Source organism: Mandrillus leucophaeus, unplaced genomic scaffold (genome assembly GCF_000951045.1).
Source record: "Mandrillus leucophaeus isolate KB7577 unplaced genomic scaffold, Mleu.le_1.0 Scaffold288, whole genome shotgun sequence".
Taxonomy (NCBI): domain Eukaryota; kingdom Metazoa; phylum Chordata; class Mammalia; order Primates; family Cercopithecidae; genus Mandrillus; species Mandrillus leucophaeus.
This window is the reverse complement of record NW_012103009.1, coordinates 1041814-1057725: the sequence shown is the minus strand read 5'-3', so window position 1 is coordinate 1057725 and position 15912 is coordinate 1041814. Positions and strand designations below refer to the sequence as shown.

Below are 15912 nucleotides of genomic sequence, written 5' to 3'. Positions count from 1 at the left end.
TTGAGCCACCGCGCCCGGCCGTGTCCTCTATTTATAAATGTAGTGGATTTTAATTGAATAGGACCAATCACTCTAAAGGAGTCTTGATTAATATTTGATCAGCTGCAGTTAAATGGGATTAGATTCACTCGGCCATCAGTCCACTTGGCAGTCTTGGTTGAGTTCTGGGAAGGGCAAACACTGGGTCTCCTGGGGTCTCCTGTGAGCAGCTCCTCTGCTCGGCATTGTGCCCCAGGGAAGGGCCCGTGTCCCTGCTGGGTCTCCACCCGCCGTCTCTTCCCAGTGAGCTGGTCCTGATGTCCATGTCAGCCTTTCAGTGACTTGCTGCACTTTCCTGCACAGTCTGTTAACAGACCAGAGGAAACCCACTGGTGTGGCTCAACAATTCTTAAATATGCACTTGTCTCTTGCATGAGAGTTCTGGGGCGCTGACGACAGGGCCCTGGGCCTGAGCTGTCACCCAGGCGTCATCCTCATGCTCAGGAACGTCTGTGGCTAAAGCTCTCCCCGTGAGAGGCTCTTTTTCTTCAGGAAATAAAGATTTTTCCAGAAACATCCCAGCAGACCTCGTTTGGCTAAAACGGGTCCCGGGGGACCTCTCCACTATCCTCCTAAGGAGGTTGGCGAGGGAGGAGGGGCCACATGGCCACCTACCCCCAGCCTCTGCCAGGTCCATGGTCCCAAGGCCACATGAGCCCTCGTGCAGGCCTGTCCTGGTCCCCTGCTCCTCTCTGGCATGGTCCAGCCCATTGTGTCTCCACCACAGTGCCCTCAGTCTCACAGCATCAGTGAAGTCTTAATATCTTTCCTCTTTTCCTGTCAACATTTACCTGGTACTTTGTCCTCTTAATTTTTATTTTTTATTTAGAGACGAAGTCTTGCTTTGTTGACCAGGCTGGAGTACAATGGCATGATCTCAGCTCACTGCAACCTCCGCCTCCCGGGTTCAAGCGATTCTCCTGCCTCAGCCTCCCCAGTAGCTGGGATTACAGGTGCCTGCCACCACGCCTGGCTAATTTTTGTATTTTTAGTAGAGGCGGGGTTTCGCCATGTTTGCCAGACTGGTCTTGAACTGTTGACCTCAGGTGATCCTCCCTCCTTGGCCTCCCAAAGTGCTGGGATTACAGGCGTGAGCCACCGTGTCCCACCTGTTCTCTTAAATTTCTAAAATCAGGATCCATGAGAAATCCTGACAGTATTTTGATGGAAACGGCACTGAATTTATAGCTCAGTTTGGGGCAGTTTTATGAGCATATGGATGCTTCAGTAATGCACTGTCCAGCTTTAATACCAAGCTCCACAAAGTGGCACTCGTGGGAGCAAGTCATTAGACCTGTCCCCAGGAGGAGGCAGCTCAAAAGCATCGGAAACCGACCAGACAGCAAGGAGTTCAGAACGGTGCAGCGCCAGGAGGGTGAGCGCACCAGGAGGGTGAGCGCTGCCGCCAGGACCCCTGATCGCCATCTTTTCATTTTAAAAGAGCCATTGTGTACTTGAGCCCAGGAGTTGGAGACTAGCCTGGGCAACACAGTGAGACCCCATCTCTAAAAAAAAAACCACCAAAAAATTAGTCTATGAAAAGACATTCAACTTCACTCATAAGAAAAATGATCAAGGCTGGGCGTGGTGGCTCACACCTGTAATCCCAGCACTTTGGGAGGCCGAGGTGGGTGGATCACATGGTCAGGAGTTTGAGACCGCCTGACCAATATGGTGAAATCCTGTCTCTACTAAAAATACAAAAAAATGAGCTGGACGTGGTGGTGCGCCCCTGTAGTCCCAGCTACTTGGGAGGTTAAGGCAGAGGAATCACTTGAGCCTGGGAGGCGGAGGTTGCAGTGAGCCAAGATCGCACTACTGCACTCCAGCCTGGGTGACAAAGCAAGACTCCGTCTCAAACAAAAGGAAAAAAAGAAAAATGATTGAAACGACACTGAACCACCACTCACCCCTCAGACTGGCCAATTAAAAAAACTTGGCCCTGTGGGGTTGCAAAATGGGACCACCCTGTGGAGGGAACGTGGCAATACCCAATGCAACCAACGCACAGTCACCCCGCGGCCCAGCGCTGCCACACGCAGGAATTCACCCTAAAGACACACCTCGAACAATCTGAAAGTACAAAGGCACTCGGTTATTCATGGCAGCATTATCTGAATTTACAAAATATCGGGAATAACCTGACCGACTATAGAGAGGCCAGCAGCTGAGGGAACTGCAGCCCGTCACATGGCAGAGCACCAGCCACGTGGTTCTAAAAGACAGTGAGGGAAATCCTTGCGTCGACACCATGGTTTCCAGGAGAGAGTGTTATGTGAAAAAAACAATGTGTGGCTGGAAGCTCACGCCTGTCATCCCAGCACTTTAGGAGGCCAAGGCAGGGGGATTGCTGGAAGCTTGGAGTTCAAGACCATCCTGGGCAACATAGCGAGACCCCATCTCTACAACAAAAACTTTAAAAAAATTAGCTGGGCTTGGTGGCACACACCTGTAGTCTCAGCTACTCGGGAGGCTGAGGTGGGAGGATGGCTTGAGCCCAGGAGATGGAGGCTACAGTGAGCTATGATTGCACCACTGCACTTCAGCCTGGGTAACAGAGCAAGACCCTGTCTCTGAAACAAAACCAAAAAGCCAGAGTGCAGAAGAGCATATAAAGAATGCTCCGTCTGGGCCGGGCGCGGTGGCTCAAGCCTGTAATCCCAGCACTTTGGGAGGCCGAGACAGGCAGATCACAAGGTCAGGAGATCGAGACCATCCTGGCTAACACAGTGAAACACCCGTCTCTACTAAAAAAATACAAAAAAACTAGCTGGGCGAGGTGGCGGGTGCCTGTAGTCCCAGCTACTCGGGAGGCTGAGGCAGGAGAATGGCGTGAACCGGGGGGGGCGGAGCTTGCAGTGAGCTGAGATCCGGTCACTGCACTCCAGCCTTGGCGACAGAGCGAGACTCCATCTCAAAAAAAAAAAAAAAAAAAAAAAAAAGAATGCTCCATCTAAGAAAGAGGAATACATGTGTATACGTTCATCTTTACAAAATAAAACACACGAGAAAACCAGGAGACAACTATGCTCAATACCAAACAGTGAGGAGGAGGTACGGGAGGGCTCCCTGCATCTGTCTTTAGGGGCAGTTTTGACATCTAGAAGGATGGTCACACTCTACAAACCTAACAGGACAGGGCGTGGGGTGTGGTGGGAGGCACAAGACTGAAAGCAAACGGGAAGAATGAACCCAGCTGTATTTCCAATGAAGGCACCACAACACTGATGGTGGAGAAGCCTATCCAAGGAACTCATGAGCACAGCACTTACGGCACCCGCAGTTGTGGGCAGGGAGTGAACTCCACACAATCCCGACCTCTTCATGGTGGGTTTGTTTTTGCAATCCTGTGGCAAAGCTGCGCTGGAGCTCTCGAGCAGGCGTGCGCTGGACCCCCCCAGCAGAGGCCTGAGGACGCCGGACCCCCCAGCAGAGGCCTGAGGACGCCGGACCCCCCAGCAGATGCCTGAGGATGCTGCTGCTGCTGGGAGCCAGGGTCCTCAGGGTGGAGATGGGGGCGGGGGAGAACCGTGCAAGGTGGGACAGAATCCGCGCACGGCTCTGAGCTGTTTCAGATCTGTACACGCATATTACATATGTACGTGTATGTCTGCATGTCGGCACGTCTGTTCTCCCTAGCTGTCCACAGAAAGGGCCTAAAGCTCAGGCACCCTGTGGCATCGAGCACACCTCGTGTCTAGATCCTGGTCTCTAACGCTGTTCCCCACCAAAGGGAGCCAAGCCCCAAAGAGCAATGCCCTGCCATGCCTGGTCATGAGGAGGTGCTCGAAGGAGAGGCGCGGCGCACAGGCAGAGCGTGGTAGGGTTCCCACCAGCAAATCTCGTACACTTTGAACACCAGGATAATTAAAGACAGGAGCAACTCACAGACTACTGAAGTCGGGAGGCAATCCCCATGTGGCCAGTGATAAAAGAGAACAAGCGTGGATAACCACTGAATACCTGAGACACGCAGATGAATGGATGGGGGAGGGAGCCCATGTCTGTGGGATGCTGGGGCCGGGAAGCCTGCTCTCCAGTCCTCACCATCTGGCCTCTGTGGGAGTCAGGAAGTGTCTGCATAGATGTTCGCAAGATGCAATGGGAAAACCAGGAGGCATCAGGTGGACAGGCAGCCCCAGGGTACCTGGGCCAACAGCCGCAAGTTCTCAAAGAGCTCAGGAAGAAATGTCTTTATGCACGTGTGTGTACACACGTGTGGTGTGTGCATGCATGTGTGGTGTGTATGTATGGGGTGTGCACGTGTGTGGTGTGTATGCATGGTGTGTGCACGTGTGCATTGTGTGCGTGGATATGTGTGTGGTATGTATGCATGATGTGCACGTGTGCATTTGTGTGCGTGTGTGTGGTGTGTGTGCATGGTGTGTGCACATGTGCATTGTGTGTGCATGTGTAGTGTGTATGCATGGTGTGTGAACCTGTGCACTGTGTGCATGTGTGTGTAGTGTGTACGCATGGTATGTGCATGTGCACTGTATGTGTGCATGTGTAGTGTGTACGCATGGTGTGCACCTGTGCACTGTATGTGTGCGTGTGTGTAGTGTGTACGCATGGTGTGTGCACATGTGCATTGTGTGTGCATGTGTGGTGTGTACGCATGGTGTGTGAACCTGTGTACTGTGTGCACACATGCAGTGTGTGGATGCATGTATAGTATGCATGGTGTGTGCACATGTGCATTGTGTGTGCATGTGTGTGTAGTGTGTATGCATGGTGTGTACACATGTGCAGTGTGTGTGCGTGTGTGGTGTGTATGCATGGTGTGCACGTGTGCAGTGTGTGCATGTGTGTGTAGTGTGTATGCAAGGTGTGTGCGCATGTGCATTGTGTGTGTATACATGTGTAGTGTGTCTGCATGTTGTGTGCATGAGTGTGTAGTGTGTATGCATGGTGTGTGCACATGTGCATTGTGTGTGTGCATGTGTGTGTGGTATGTATGCATATGTGTGCAGCAGCACCTAGTCCCCTGTCTCCAGTGCCCAGCAGCATCACATGTACTTTGGAGCTTTATAAATGCATGGTCAGTGAAGCTGACAGCACCAAGCTGTCCCTTTACCATAACACCTGGAATAGTCACCTGTGATAAGCTACCACATAGGAAACATTTTTAAAATTTCATTCTCATTATTTTCTGTAATCTTGAGAGGTTCCAATCAACATTTATTGTCTTATTCTTTTTCTCTCATTCCTTTTTGAGTGTGTTTATCTCCTAAAATTTTATCTGTGATGGAGATGGGATGCCTGTGAATAAAAAAGTTGCAGTGGTGGCAGCAGGTCAGGGGGGCAGCAGGGGCCACCATGGTCTCCCCTGAGAGGGGGTGCTGTCTTAGGTGCCCCAAGAGGCCCTCTGGCAGCAGGCGTGGGGTGCTGCCAAACTCCTGCTCCCCCCGGGTGGGCACGCCATGACACACGTGGCCTCCCGGCAGACAGGTGCCCAGGTGAGCCCGCTGCTCCTCATTAGTCATGAATGGCACCCGGTCTGGATGACAGATGACTGTCGCCCACCAGCCCTGAGCAGGCCGCCATCACCCTGGGCAGTGGTTCCCGGGGTGCCAACAAGACCTGGACCCCTTGTTCTCTGGTGCTGCGAGCCCCAGGTGAGGCTGTGGAGGAGGCCCTGGCCCTGCTCTGGTGTCTGTGAGAGGCAGGTGCACAGTCCTTTGACTTGCTTGTCTGAATTGTCATAATTGTGCTGGAATTGTGCCAGAACACTCAGCTCCTGGAAGGCCTGTGGCTGCTGGGGGCTGCTTGGTCCCCCTCAGGACGGCCGGGGGAGCCTCTCCAGAAGCACCAGTTTTGTCTGCAGGTGGACGTTGAAGGGGGGCAGTTGGGTCAGGTTCAGACTCACACCTGTGGTGCCCACGATGCTGGCCAGGACCCAGTGTGTGTCCCTGTAGAGGGCCAGGAGCCCAGGGGCCGCCTCCATGAGGATGTGTGTGTACGCCAGCATGCCCGCCCCCGGCTGCACGTCCTCCCTCTTGTCATACCTGTGGGATGAGAGCCGGTGGTCCTGCCCAGGGCCCCAAATCGCCCCATCCCCCACCCTGGGTGCCAAGGGGCCCTCACATGGCTTCCAGGAGGGTCGTGCTGTGTGTGAATCCTACCTCCAGGCACTGTTGACTTCGAGAAACCGAGACACGCCTGTCTGGGCGGCTGCCACGTCAATGTGCAGAAGGACGTCTAGGAAAACCAGGCCTGCCGTGAGAGCCCAGCCCTGCGGTCGGAGCCACACGGTCCCCAGGCAGCGCCTCCAGTACCCACCTGTCTGGGGGGGCACCAGCTGGTGCAGCCTCTGCATCGCGACGCCACCCGGGTAGTTGAAATGCGACACGTACAGGGCCATGGCTGAGTAGGCGGCATTCACCACGAGGTGTCCGATCACAAGCAGAGACCCCACTTTGTACAACCAAGACTTTTTATAGTTATTCAGCCTGAGAAAAGAATGGTTACACATCATAAGCAGAACGTGGTGACAATAAAGTTAATCTATCTACAAAACATAGTAGGAGCATAACCTGCTGTTCAACTTCTCCAAGTCATAACAAAGAGTTCACCACCAAATAAACAGATTAACCGGTAAAAGTAGTTAAGATACTGCCTCAAGAATTGTCTGTGAAATTCTACTTAAGATGCCAAATTAAACTTTAGATTAGATTTTTTTTTTTCACTTTGTCCCCCAGGCTGGTGTGCATCGGCACAATCTCGGCTCACTGCAAGCTCCGCCTCCAAGTTTCATGCCATTCTCCTGCCTCAGTCTCCCGAGTAGCTGGGATTACAGGCACCCACCACCACGCCCGGCTAATTTTTTGTATTTTTAATAGAGATGGGGTTTCACCGTGTTAGCCAGGATGGTCTCGATCTCCTGACCTCGTGATCTGCCCGTCTTGGCCTCTCAAAGTGCTGAGATTACAAGCGTGAGCCACCGCACCCGGCCTAGATGAGATTTTTAAAAATATATTTTCTTTTTTTTTGAGACAGTCTCACTGTGTCACCCAGACTGGAGTGCAGTGGCATGATCTCAGCTCACTGCAACCTCCGCCTGCCAGGTTCAAGTGATTCTCCTGCCTCAGCCGCCCGCCACCATGCCCAGCTAATTTTTGTATGTTTAGTAGAGATAGGCTTTCACTATGTTGGCCAGGCTAGTCTTGAACTCCTGACCTCGTGATCTGCCTGCCTCAGCCTTCCAAAGTGCTAGGATGACAGGCATGAGCCACCACGCCCAGCCTAAAAATATATTTTCAAACAATCCCAAGTGACTGTGTAGGTCAGAGTGTCACCCGCGTGGCCAAGCCCACTTCCAGCAGGTGACCTCTGTGGCACAGGGCGCCGCTAGTTCACAATCGACTGTGCCAATCTCAGGCTCCTACGGCAGAGTTAGCAGCTGCCAGAGACCGCGTGGCCCACGAAGATGGGGCTCCTTATTAGCTGGTCCTTAACGGAAAAGCTTGCCAACCCTGGTCTAAACGCCATGAACCCCTGATCAAGACTCGCTCTCTTCCAAACCCACCAGGCTCCTCGGAGCCCTCTTCTCCGCACGCCCTGCCCTTTGCTATGGTTTGGATCTGCGTCCCCACCAAATCTCATGTCCAGCTGTGATCCCCAATGCTGGAGGTGGGGCCTGGTGGGAGGTGACTGGGCCATGGAGGTAGAGCCTTCAGGAATGGATTAGTGCCATCCCCTCCATGCTGTTCTCCTTATACTGAGTGAGTTCTCGAGATGTCTGCTTGTTTGAAAATGGGTGACGCCTCCCCTGTCCCTCTTCCTCCTGCTCTGGCCACACAAAACGTGCCTGCTTCCCTTTGGCCTTCCTCCATGATGGAAAGTTTCCCCAGGCCTCCCCGGAAGCTGAGCAGACACCAGTATCACACTTCCTGTACGGCCTACGGAACCGCCAGCCAATCCTGTGCGGCCTGCGGAACCGCCAGCCAATCCTGTGCGGCCTGCGGAACCGCCAGCCAATCCTGTGCGGCCAGGGGGCACCGCGAGCCAATGAAGCCTCCTCTTCATAAATTATCCGGTCTCCGGTGTTTCTTGACAGCAGTGCGAGCCCAGACTAGTGCAGCCGTGAACAAACTGTGGGGCCGTTCCTGAGCTCGAGGCCGCTCCCAGGATGACCCCAGCCTCCTAAGTGCCTGCCCCAAAGAGCTCAGCACTGCCAGGGCGTTCGCCCTTTGTTCCCGCCCAGAGCTGGAGCGGGCAGTCACTGCGGAAAGCTCGCACCCCCAGGACTGTGGCAAGGCCCTGGGCCCTGACGCCGAGGGGGATGGCCTGCTCTTGCTCCCAGGGTGACCGGGCTGAGGACCTGACTTCGGAGGGGGCCTTGCTCTACCCTGCACCCCTCATTTAGACGCCCCAAGTTTGTCCTCCTCCGGATAAGGCCGACTGGCACAGCGGGGGCCCTTGCATGGAGCAGCCCTCACGCCCAGCACACCAGGCCTCAGACACTCCTGCCTTTGCTTTCAGCAGAGCTGGGTCCAGTTCACACTGGATCTTCTTCCCTGCTAGAAAAGTCTGTCACCAAATACAATCCATCTGCGCCACTCTCCCCGTCTTTCCCACCCTCTTTTCCATGGCTCGGGCTGGGGTCTGCTCCCCCTTTAGCCCTGAGCCGACCCCTTGGACGAGAGGGAGCCAAAGGCACAGAAAAGCAGAGGCCGAGCTCCCAGGAGCCCCCACTGAGGCATGGCTACAGCAGCTGGAGAAGCCCCCAACCCAGGCATGGCCATGGCAGCTGGAGGAGCCCCCAAACCAGCACGGCCACGGCAGCCAGAGGAGCCCCCAGGGGCCCCATGGAGGCATGGCCACGGCAGCTGGAGGAGCCCCCCAGCCTGGGCACGGCCATGCAGCCAGAGGAACCCCCAGTGAGGAACAGCCATGGCAGCTGGAGGAGCGCCTGGGCACGGCCATGCAGCCAGAGGAACCCCCAGTGAGGAACAGCCATGGCAGCTGGAGGAGCCCCCCAGCCTGGGCACGGCCATGCAGCCAGAGGAACCCCCAGTGAGGAACAGCCATGGCAGCTGGAGGAGCTCCCAGGGGCTCCACGGAGGCACGGCCACGGCAGCTGGAGGAACCCCTAGCGAGGAACAGTCACAGCAGCCAGAGGAGCTCCCAGGCCCAAGCGCAGTGCAGAGCAGTGGGAGCTGAGGGGCACCACCCCGTCCCCTGTAACAGGTGTCACCGGAAAGCACCTGACCGCTGCCTGGGATCAGGGACAGTGCTGTGGGACGTCCTCTCCAGCCAGAGTGGGCACCTCTCAGCACCTCAGGCCCCAGCCCTCCTGGCCCGCAGACCTTTTACCCCTCAATGTCCAGTGTGGCCTGAGTTGGCCTTCTGTTCCCATCAAGCCAGCAAGCTCTGAATGGGCACAGAGCTGGCCAGCCTCAGCCCCGGGTCCTTCCCCAGCACCCATAGGGCCCAGCAGTGATGGACTCTCCTGGGGCCTGAGCCCTGGGTCCTTCTCCAGCACCCATAGGGCCTAGCAGTGATGGACTCTCCTGGCTCCCTGAGGCTTGCGACACTGAGTGGCAGCTGCACTCAGACCACCCCACCCTCAGCCCAGGCAGTGCCCTCCCCAGGCCCTGGCAGGCTCCCAGCTCCACCTCCATCACCTGCTACCTTCAGTCCCTCCCCCCAGGAAGCCTGCCCACCCTCCACAGGACCCCGAGCCTGGGCCACGCTGGGCCCTCTGCACCCAGCCACAGGCACCTCCCTGACCATCCCCCTCTTCCAGCCAGATGACCTGCCTTGACAAATGCCCTCAACCCTGAGGCCCTGTCAGGATGGCCATGAACGTCCTTCCTCCACCTAACCTGTCGCCCTCAGAGCCTCCCAGGCCTGGCTGCCCCTGCCCTCTGCCGTCGATACCTGTGTGAGTGTCCCTCCCCTGTGACAGAGATGGGGACCGCTGGTGCATCACCACATGTAGACCAGTCACCAAATTAACCCAAGACAGAGACCACCTGAGCAAAGCCCTCTGGCAGCAGGTCGCCAGGCCGGCCCATTCCATGCAGACCTCAGGGAGAAGAGAGGACTGGGGCCACCCTCTTTTGACATAAGCGCCTAATTCAACACGCCCTGTGTTTATCTTAAAAAATAGTTGGCCAGGCGCGGTGGCTCAAGCCTGTGATCCCAGCACTTTGGGAGGCCGAGACGGGCGGATCACGAGGTCAGGAGATCAAGACCATCCTGGCTAACACAGTGAAACCCCGTCTCTACTAAAAAATACAAAAAACTAGCGGGCGAGGTGGCGGGCATCTGTAGTCCCAGCTACTCCGGAGGCTGAGGCAGGAGAATGGCGTGAACCCGGGAGGCGGAGCTTGCAGTGAGCTGAGATCCGGCCACTGCACTCCAGCCTGGGCGACAGAGCAAGACTCCGTCTCAAAAAAAAAAACAAAAACAAAAACCGCCCCGGTGGCTCACACCTGTAATCCCAGCACTTTGAGAGGAGGCAGGAGGATGGCTTGACTCCCTAGGAGTTGAGGGGTGCAGTGAGCCATGATCGCACTGCTGCACTCCAGCCTGGGTGACAGAGCAAGACCCTGTTTCAAAACTTAAACACACACATACACCCCCCACACAGTAAATCAGTGAACCTGTCTCCAATGAAACTAAAAATGCATGTCACAGAAAGAGTGCTCACAGGTAGGAGCAGCCTCTGGCAGCTGTGATGTTGAGAGCAGGGAAGGCATAGATGATGAAGCGTAGCTCCTTGTGCGGCAGGAGGGAGTAGAGCGCCACGAAGCCCAGTGCCAGCACCGTCAGTGCGTGCGTCCTTCTGTCCACCAAGCCCAGGGGGACGAAGAGCAGGCTGCAGCCCAGGCCGCGGGGCAGGGCTGAGTAGAAGTACCACAGCAGTGGGGAAGTCTGCGGGCTGGGTTAAGGAGGCCATGCACCTGTCCACACATGAGCCCATGGGCTGGGTGGCGGGGTCAAGGCAGAGAAGATGCCTGAAGACAGTTGTGCTGAGAGATGCAGCCTGGGCCATGGCTCGCGTGCAGACGCCACTCAGGCCCCAGGCCCCCTCCTGAAAGATACACCCAGGCCACGGTGCGGATGCACACATACCACTTGGGCTTCGGGCCCCCTCCAGGCAGGACCAAGGCAGAAAGGGCTGCAGGATGTTCGGTCTCTGCACCCTTTTCTTCACTGTTGAAAACAGATGGTCAGCCAGGTGCACTGGCTCACGTCTGTAATCCCAGCACTTTGGGAGGCCAAGGTGGGCGGATCACGAGGTCAAGAGATCGAGACCATCCTGGCCAACATGGTTAAACCCCATCTCCGATACAAATACAAAAATTAGCTAGGCGTGGTGGCAAGTGCCTGTAATCCCAGCTACTCAGGAGGCTGAGGCAGGAGAATCACTTGAACCAGGGAGTTGGAGGTTGCAGTGAGCCGAGATGGTGCCATTGCACCCCAACCTGGCAACAGGGTGACACTCTGTCTCAAAAAACAAACAAACAAACAAAAACAGATGGTCACGGGTGACACACGTGTTGGGGATTTGTTATGCTATTCCATCTACGCGTGTACATTTGACATGCTTCCTAAGAAAGTGCTTTTTAAATGCAGATTGTCCAGGCCAGGTGTGGTGGTTCACACCTGTAATCCCAGCACTTTGGGAGGCCGAGGTGTGCAGATCACTTGAGGTCAGAAGTTCAAGACCAGCCTGACCAACATGGTAAAACCCCATCTCTACTAAAAATACAAAAATTAGCCAGGTGTGCTGGCGCGCGCCTATAGTCCCAGCTACTCGTGAGGCTGAGGCAAGAGAATTGCTTGAACCAGGGAGGCAGAGGCTGCAGTGAGCTGAGATCACACCACTGTACTCCAGCCTGGGCAACAGAGCCAGACTCCGTCTCAAAAAAAAGAAAAAAAAAAAAAAAAGGCAGATTGTCCAAGGAGCAGAAGAGAGGCTGGGTTAATCTGGGGCGGGGCTGTTTCCACAGGACTGAGAGAGGGCAGCCAGGACCTCACCGCCCATGGTCAGCATTTCCCAGGAGCAAGAGGGAGGGAGGGGCTCCATCCTGACCCTGCAGCCAGGCTGCACAGAAGGGAGAAGCAGCTGCTTCCACCACCCAAGGAGGCCCAGGAGGTGTGACTGGGGGTCCCACCCATCGCCCTCCTGCACGGACACTGAAGGATACCCCCCAGTTGGCGCTTTTGTTCAGGACAGTGTTGTACCAAAACACCTTTCCTTCTGGCCACGTGAGCTGCCGCCAAAAATAAGAGTCCACGGCAACCGTCAGTCCTGATAAAATAAAATAGTTTCTTACTTGCAAACACAGCCATCAGTAAACATCCCGCCACAGTGCAGCCCCCATCACTACAGAAACTACAAGCTGCTTTCAAAGCAAAGAGGTTGGGCTGGGTGGGAAGATTGCTGGAGCCTAGGAGTTGGAGGTTGCAATGGACCACGATCACGCCACTGCACTCCATCCTGGGTGACAGAGCAAGCTATCTCTAAAACAAAAAAAAGAAAAAAGACCCAGCTGTGTTGAGGACACCACTGCCCAGAACTACCGCCTGGCGCAGGGACAAGCCACCCTCTGCTCTTGTGGGCTCCCCCAGCCCAAGGACAAGGCACAGACCAGTGCACAGGGGCTCCCAAGGTGCAGAGTGGGGCCCCCTGGGGACCCCGGGCAGGAGGCTTAGGACTGAAATGTTTTAACACTGCTAAAGTTAGAGTCATTTTATTTCATGGGGATAAAAACGTGCCAAATTTCTCTTGACCTTTGTAAAACAAGGCAAAACAAAATCCAGTTAGAAGCATGCCGCAGCGACTAACTTACCTAAACAGAGGATCCCCGCCGGGATGGCGTGGCGAAGGGCTCTGACTACAGAAATCTTTCGGTTGCCCAAGGCCAGCAGCAGCAGGAGGCCCAGGAACAGGCACAGCTCCGCCCTGAACACGATGATGGTGAACGCTGACAGCCAGATGAAGCGGGCCCACTCGTGCCGCAGCCAGGCTGCCAGGGCCAGCAGGACTGCAAGACAGTGCGGGAGGGTGCCCGTCAGACACAGGGCCCACCTGGCCCAGAAAACACCCTGGGAAGCGAAGGGACCTTGCTCTAACCAGCAGCTGTTCCTTTTCTTATCATAAAAGTCACACAAATATCCCAGAAAACAAACTGCTCAGAGCCCTCCCCCGCACCCACGCTGTTGGCTAGGAAGTGCATCCCAACCCAGCAGGGAAAACAAAGAGCCCGGTTTCAGGTCACGGACCATCCTGAGGAGCCCAGCGGGGAGTGGCCATCACAAGGGAGGCGCTGTCATCAGCCGGGGAGCCCCTGACTCAGGGGAGCCCCTGCCCAGCACCGTGGGCGTGCAGGCACGGCCGGCAGCTACGTACCTATGGGCAGGGCCAGCACGTTGGGCAGTGTCCGCGTGCAGTAGAACATCAGGTGGAACTGCACGGCCGTCACCCAGCAGAACATGGTGGCCACCATGGCCCCAAACTGCCGTCTCACTTCCTTTTGTAACGTCCAGAGTCCAAAAATCACGCCGAGTCCGAGCACTCCTCTAACTAAACAAAGACAGTGACAGCACGTGAGCCTGTCGCGGAGAAGCATCCAGTGGGTCCTCCTACGTGGATCCTTCTACACATATCTTTCTATATGGATTTTTCTATGTTGCTGCAACGCCAGCTGATGGCCATGTCAGGCAAAGCAGCCTTGAGGGCATTGTCTCCATGTCTAAGACAGACGTCTGGCCCCAGGCCCCCTGCGCTCCTGTCGGGAACTGAAACGCCCAAGCCTGGTGCCACGAGGGCTCTTGCGGGGGCTGCTCTCTGAAGCATGAGGGAGGACATGGAACTTGGGGGTGCTACAAGCTGAGCCCCACACTAAACCAGAGACTCCATCAGGCTGTGGCATCTCCAGGGGCAATGTTTGCAAGGGCCGGGCTCAGACCTTGCTCTAACCAGCAGCCGTGAGGAGGTGGGACGTGGCGGGAACACAGGCTCCCAGGCAGGAAGGGGGTCAAGACCCCTCTCCCCATTCAACAGCGGGAGCCACCTCTGGGCTGGTGGTCTGAGGAGGCGGCGGTGAGGGGGCAGGTGTGCCCAGGACAGTACCCAGCCGACCACATATCCTCACCGTGGACTGGCCTGTCAGCCGCTGGCAAGAGAGGCTGAAAACAGGAAGAAAAACGAACTTCTGGGTATCTCTCGCCACCTTTCCGGAAGGCCAGAGGGACTTCGAAGCTCCCATGTGAGAGGCAACTGGGTCCAGGCAGCTGTGGGGGCCAACAGGCAGAGATACGCAGACATTGCAAGGGGGCCACAGACGTCTGAGTGCTGGACCTGCTGTTCCCAGAACACCCCGTAAGCACACCGGGCATTTTCTTTTCACTGATCGCTGGATTCGGACTGCAAATGTCTTTTTTTTTTTTTTTTCTTTTTTCTTTTTAAGGACAGAGCTTCCCTCTGTTGCTCAGGCTGGAGTGCATTGGCACAATCTCGGCTCACTGCAACCTCTGCCTTCCGGGTTCAAGCAATTCTGCTACCTCAGCCTCCCGAGTAGCTGGGATTACAGGCACACGCTGCCATGCCCAGCTAATTTTTGTATTTTTAGTAGAGATAATGTTTCCCCATGTTGGCCAGGATGGTCTCAAACTCCTGACTTCAGGTGATCCCCCCGCCTCGGCCTCCCGAAGTTCTGGGATTACAGGCGTGAGTCACCTCGTCTGGCCTGAATGTCTCAACAGGACATTTTTCACTGATACCCAGGAGTGGGTCTGGCTCCAGCTGCTGCATTTTTGGTGCTGGAATTCCCCCTGGGCTTTTAAACAATTCACAGACCCCGGCAAAGCCCCACTTCCCCTTTTTCCCATCAGGTCCATCCCCTGCGTCTCTTCTCTTGGTTTTCCATCTTCCCAAATGCCCAGCAATCTCAATGCCGTGCCCAACAAGGGCAGCCTCAGCTCCAGGATCAGCCTCGGCCCCAGGATCAGCCTCGGCCCCAGGATGACCTTCAGTCCCAGGATGACGTGCTCTTCATCCAGAGAGGAAGGATTTTGGCCTGTGGCAGGGGCTGGCGGGGGCAGGGCACTAGCAATTCCAGGTCATCTTAGTGGGATCAGGAAGGACCCAGGGTGGGCTCCCGTTCACTGGCTGAAGCTGCAGCCCTCCGAGTTTCTGTCCAGCCGGAGTCTGCCCAGCTCTGCCCAACCTCCCGGCCTCTTGCTGCCACCCCTGGAATACGCAGAAGCTTCCAGGGGAATGTGGACTCAGCCCTGGGATTGCCTGTGGACTTCCTTTCCCTGGCTCATGGCCCCCCAACTCCTCCCCATCTGGGGCTCCCTGACGCCTCCACAGGACACGCACGGGTTGTCCAGCTGTCCCCATGTCATGGTGGGTTTCCATTCCCAATCTGCCCTTCAAGAAGCAGAACTGCTGCTTCCCCAGGAACACGCTCCTTCCCCAGGAATGGCTGCTTCTTAACGCTCTCCATGCAGGCTGGACAGACTCACTGCAAGCATGTCTGGGTATTAAAAGCAATAAAAACGTACTGAAATGAAAAAGTGGTGATTGTTGACTTTAAAAACTCAGGTTGTGTGACTGGACATAGTGGCTCACGCCTGTAATCCCAGCACTGTGGGAGGCTGAGGTGGGACAATCATTTGAGCCCAGGAGTTCAAAGCTGCAGTGAGCTATGATTGCACCACTGCATTCCAGCCTGGGTGACACAGCAAGGCCCTGTCTCAAAAAAAAATCCTCATGACAAAGAATTGCGTCTGGGCGGAGCAGCAAGACAAACTAAAAAAAAAAAAAAAAAAAAAAAAAAAAAACGGTTTTCACTATCGAGCACTTGCTGTGTGCTAGGTATTGTGTTAAGCACTGGACATATATTATCT

General features: G+C 55.4%; 1 protein-coding gene across 1 annotated transcript in view; it reads right to left on the bottom strand.

The window, feature by feature from the left end:
• Positions 1-5187: 5187 nt before the first annotated feature.
• ALG12 (ALG12, alpha-1,6-mannosyltransferase) overlaps positions 5188-15912 on the bottom strand; it is an 11837-nt gene continuing 1112 nt past the window's right edge. Inside the window, exons 3-9 of the mRNA XM_011985591.1 lie at positions 13409-13582; positions 12849-13043; positions 12204-12307; positions 10700-10923; positions 6322-6491; positions 6165-6240; positions 5188-6047 (exon numbers count right to left, since the gene is read on the bottom strand). Of these exons, the coding sequence (XP_011840981.1) occupies positions 5819-6047; positions 6165-6240; positions 6322-6491; positions 10700-10923; positions 12204-12307; positions 12849-13043; positions 13409-13582 (1172 nt within the window). The 3' untranslated portion in view covers positions 5188-5818. The remainder of the gene's footprint in view (positions 6048-6164; positions 6241-6321; positions 6492-10699; positions 10924-12203; positions 12308-12848; positions 13044-13408; positions 13583-15912) is intronic.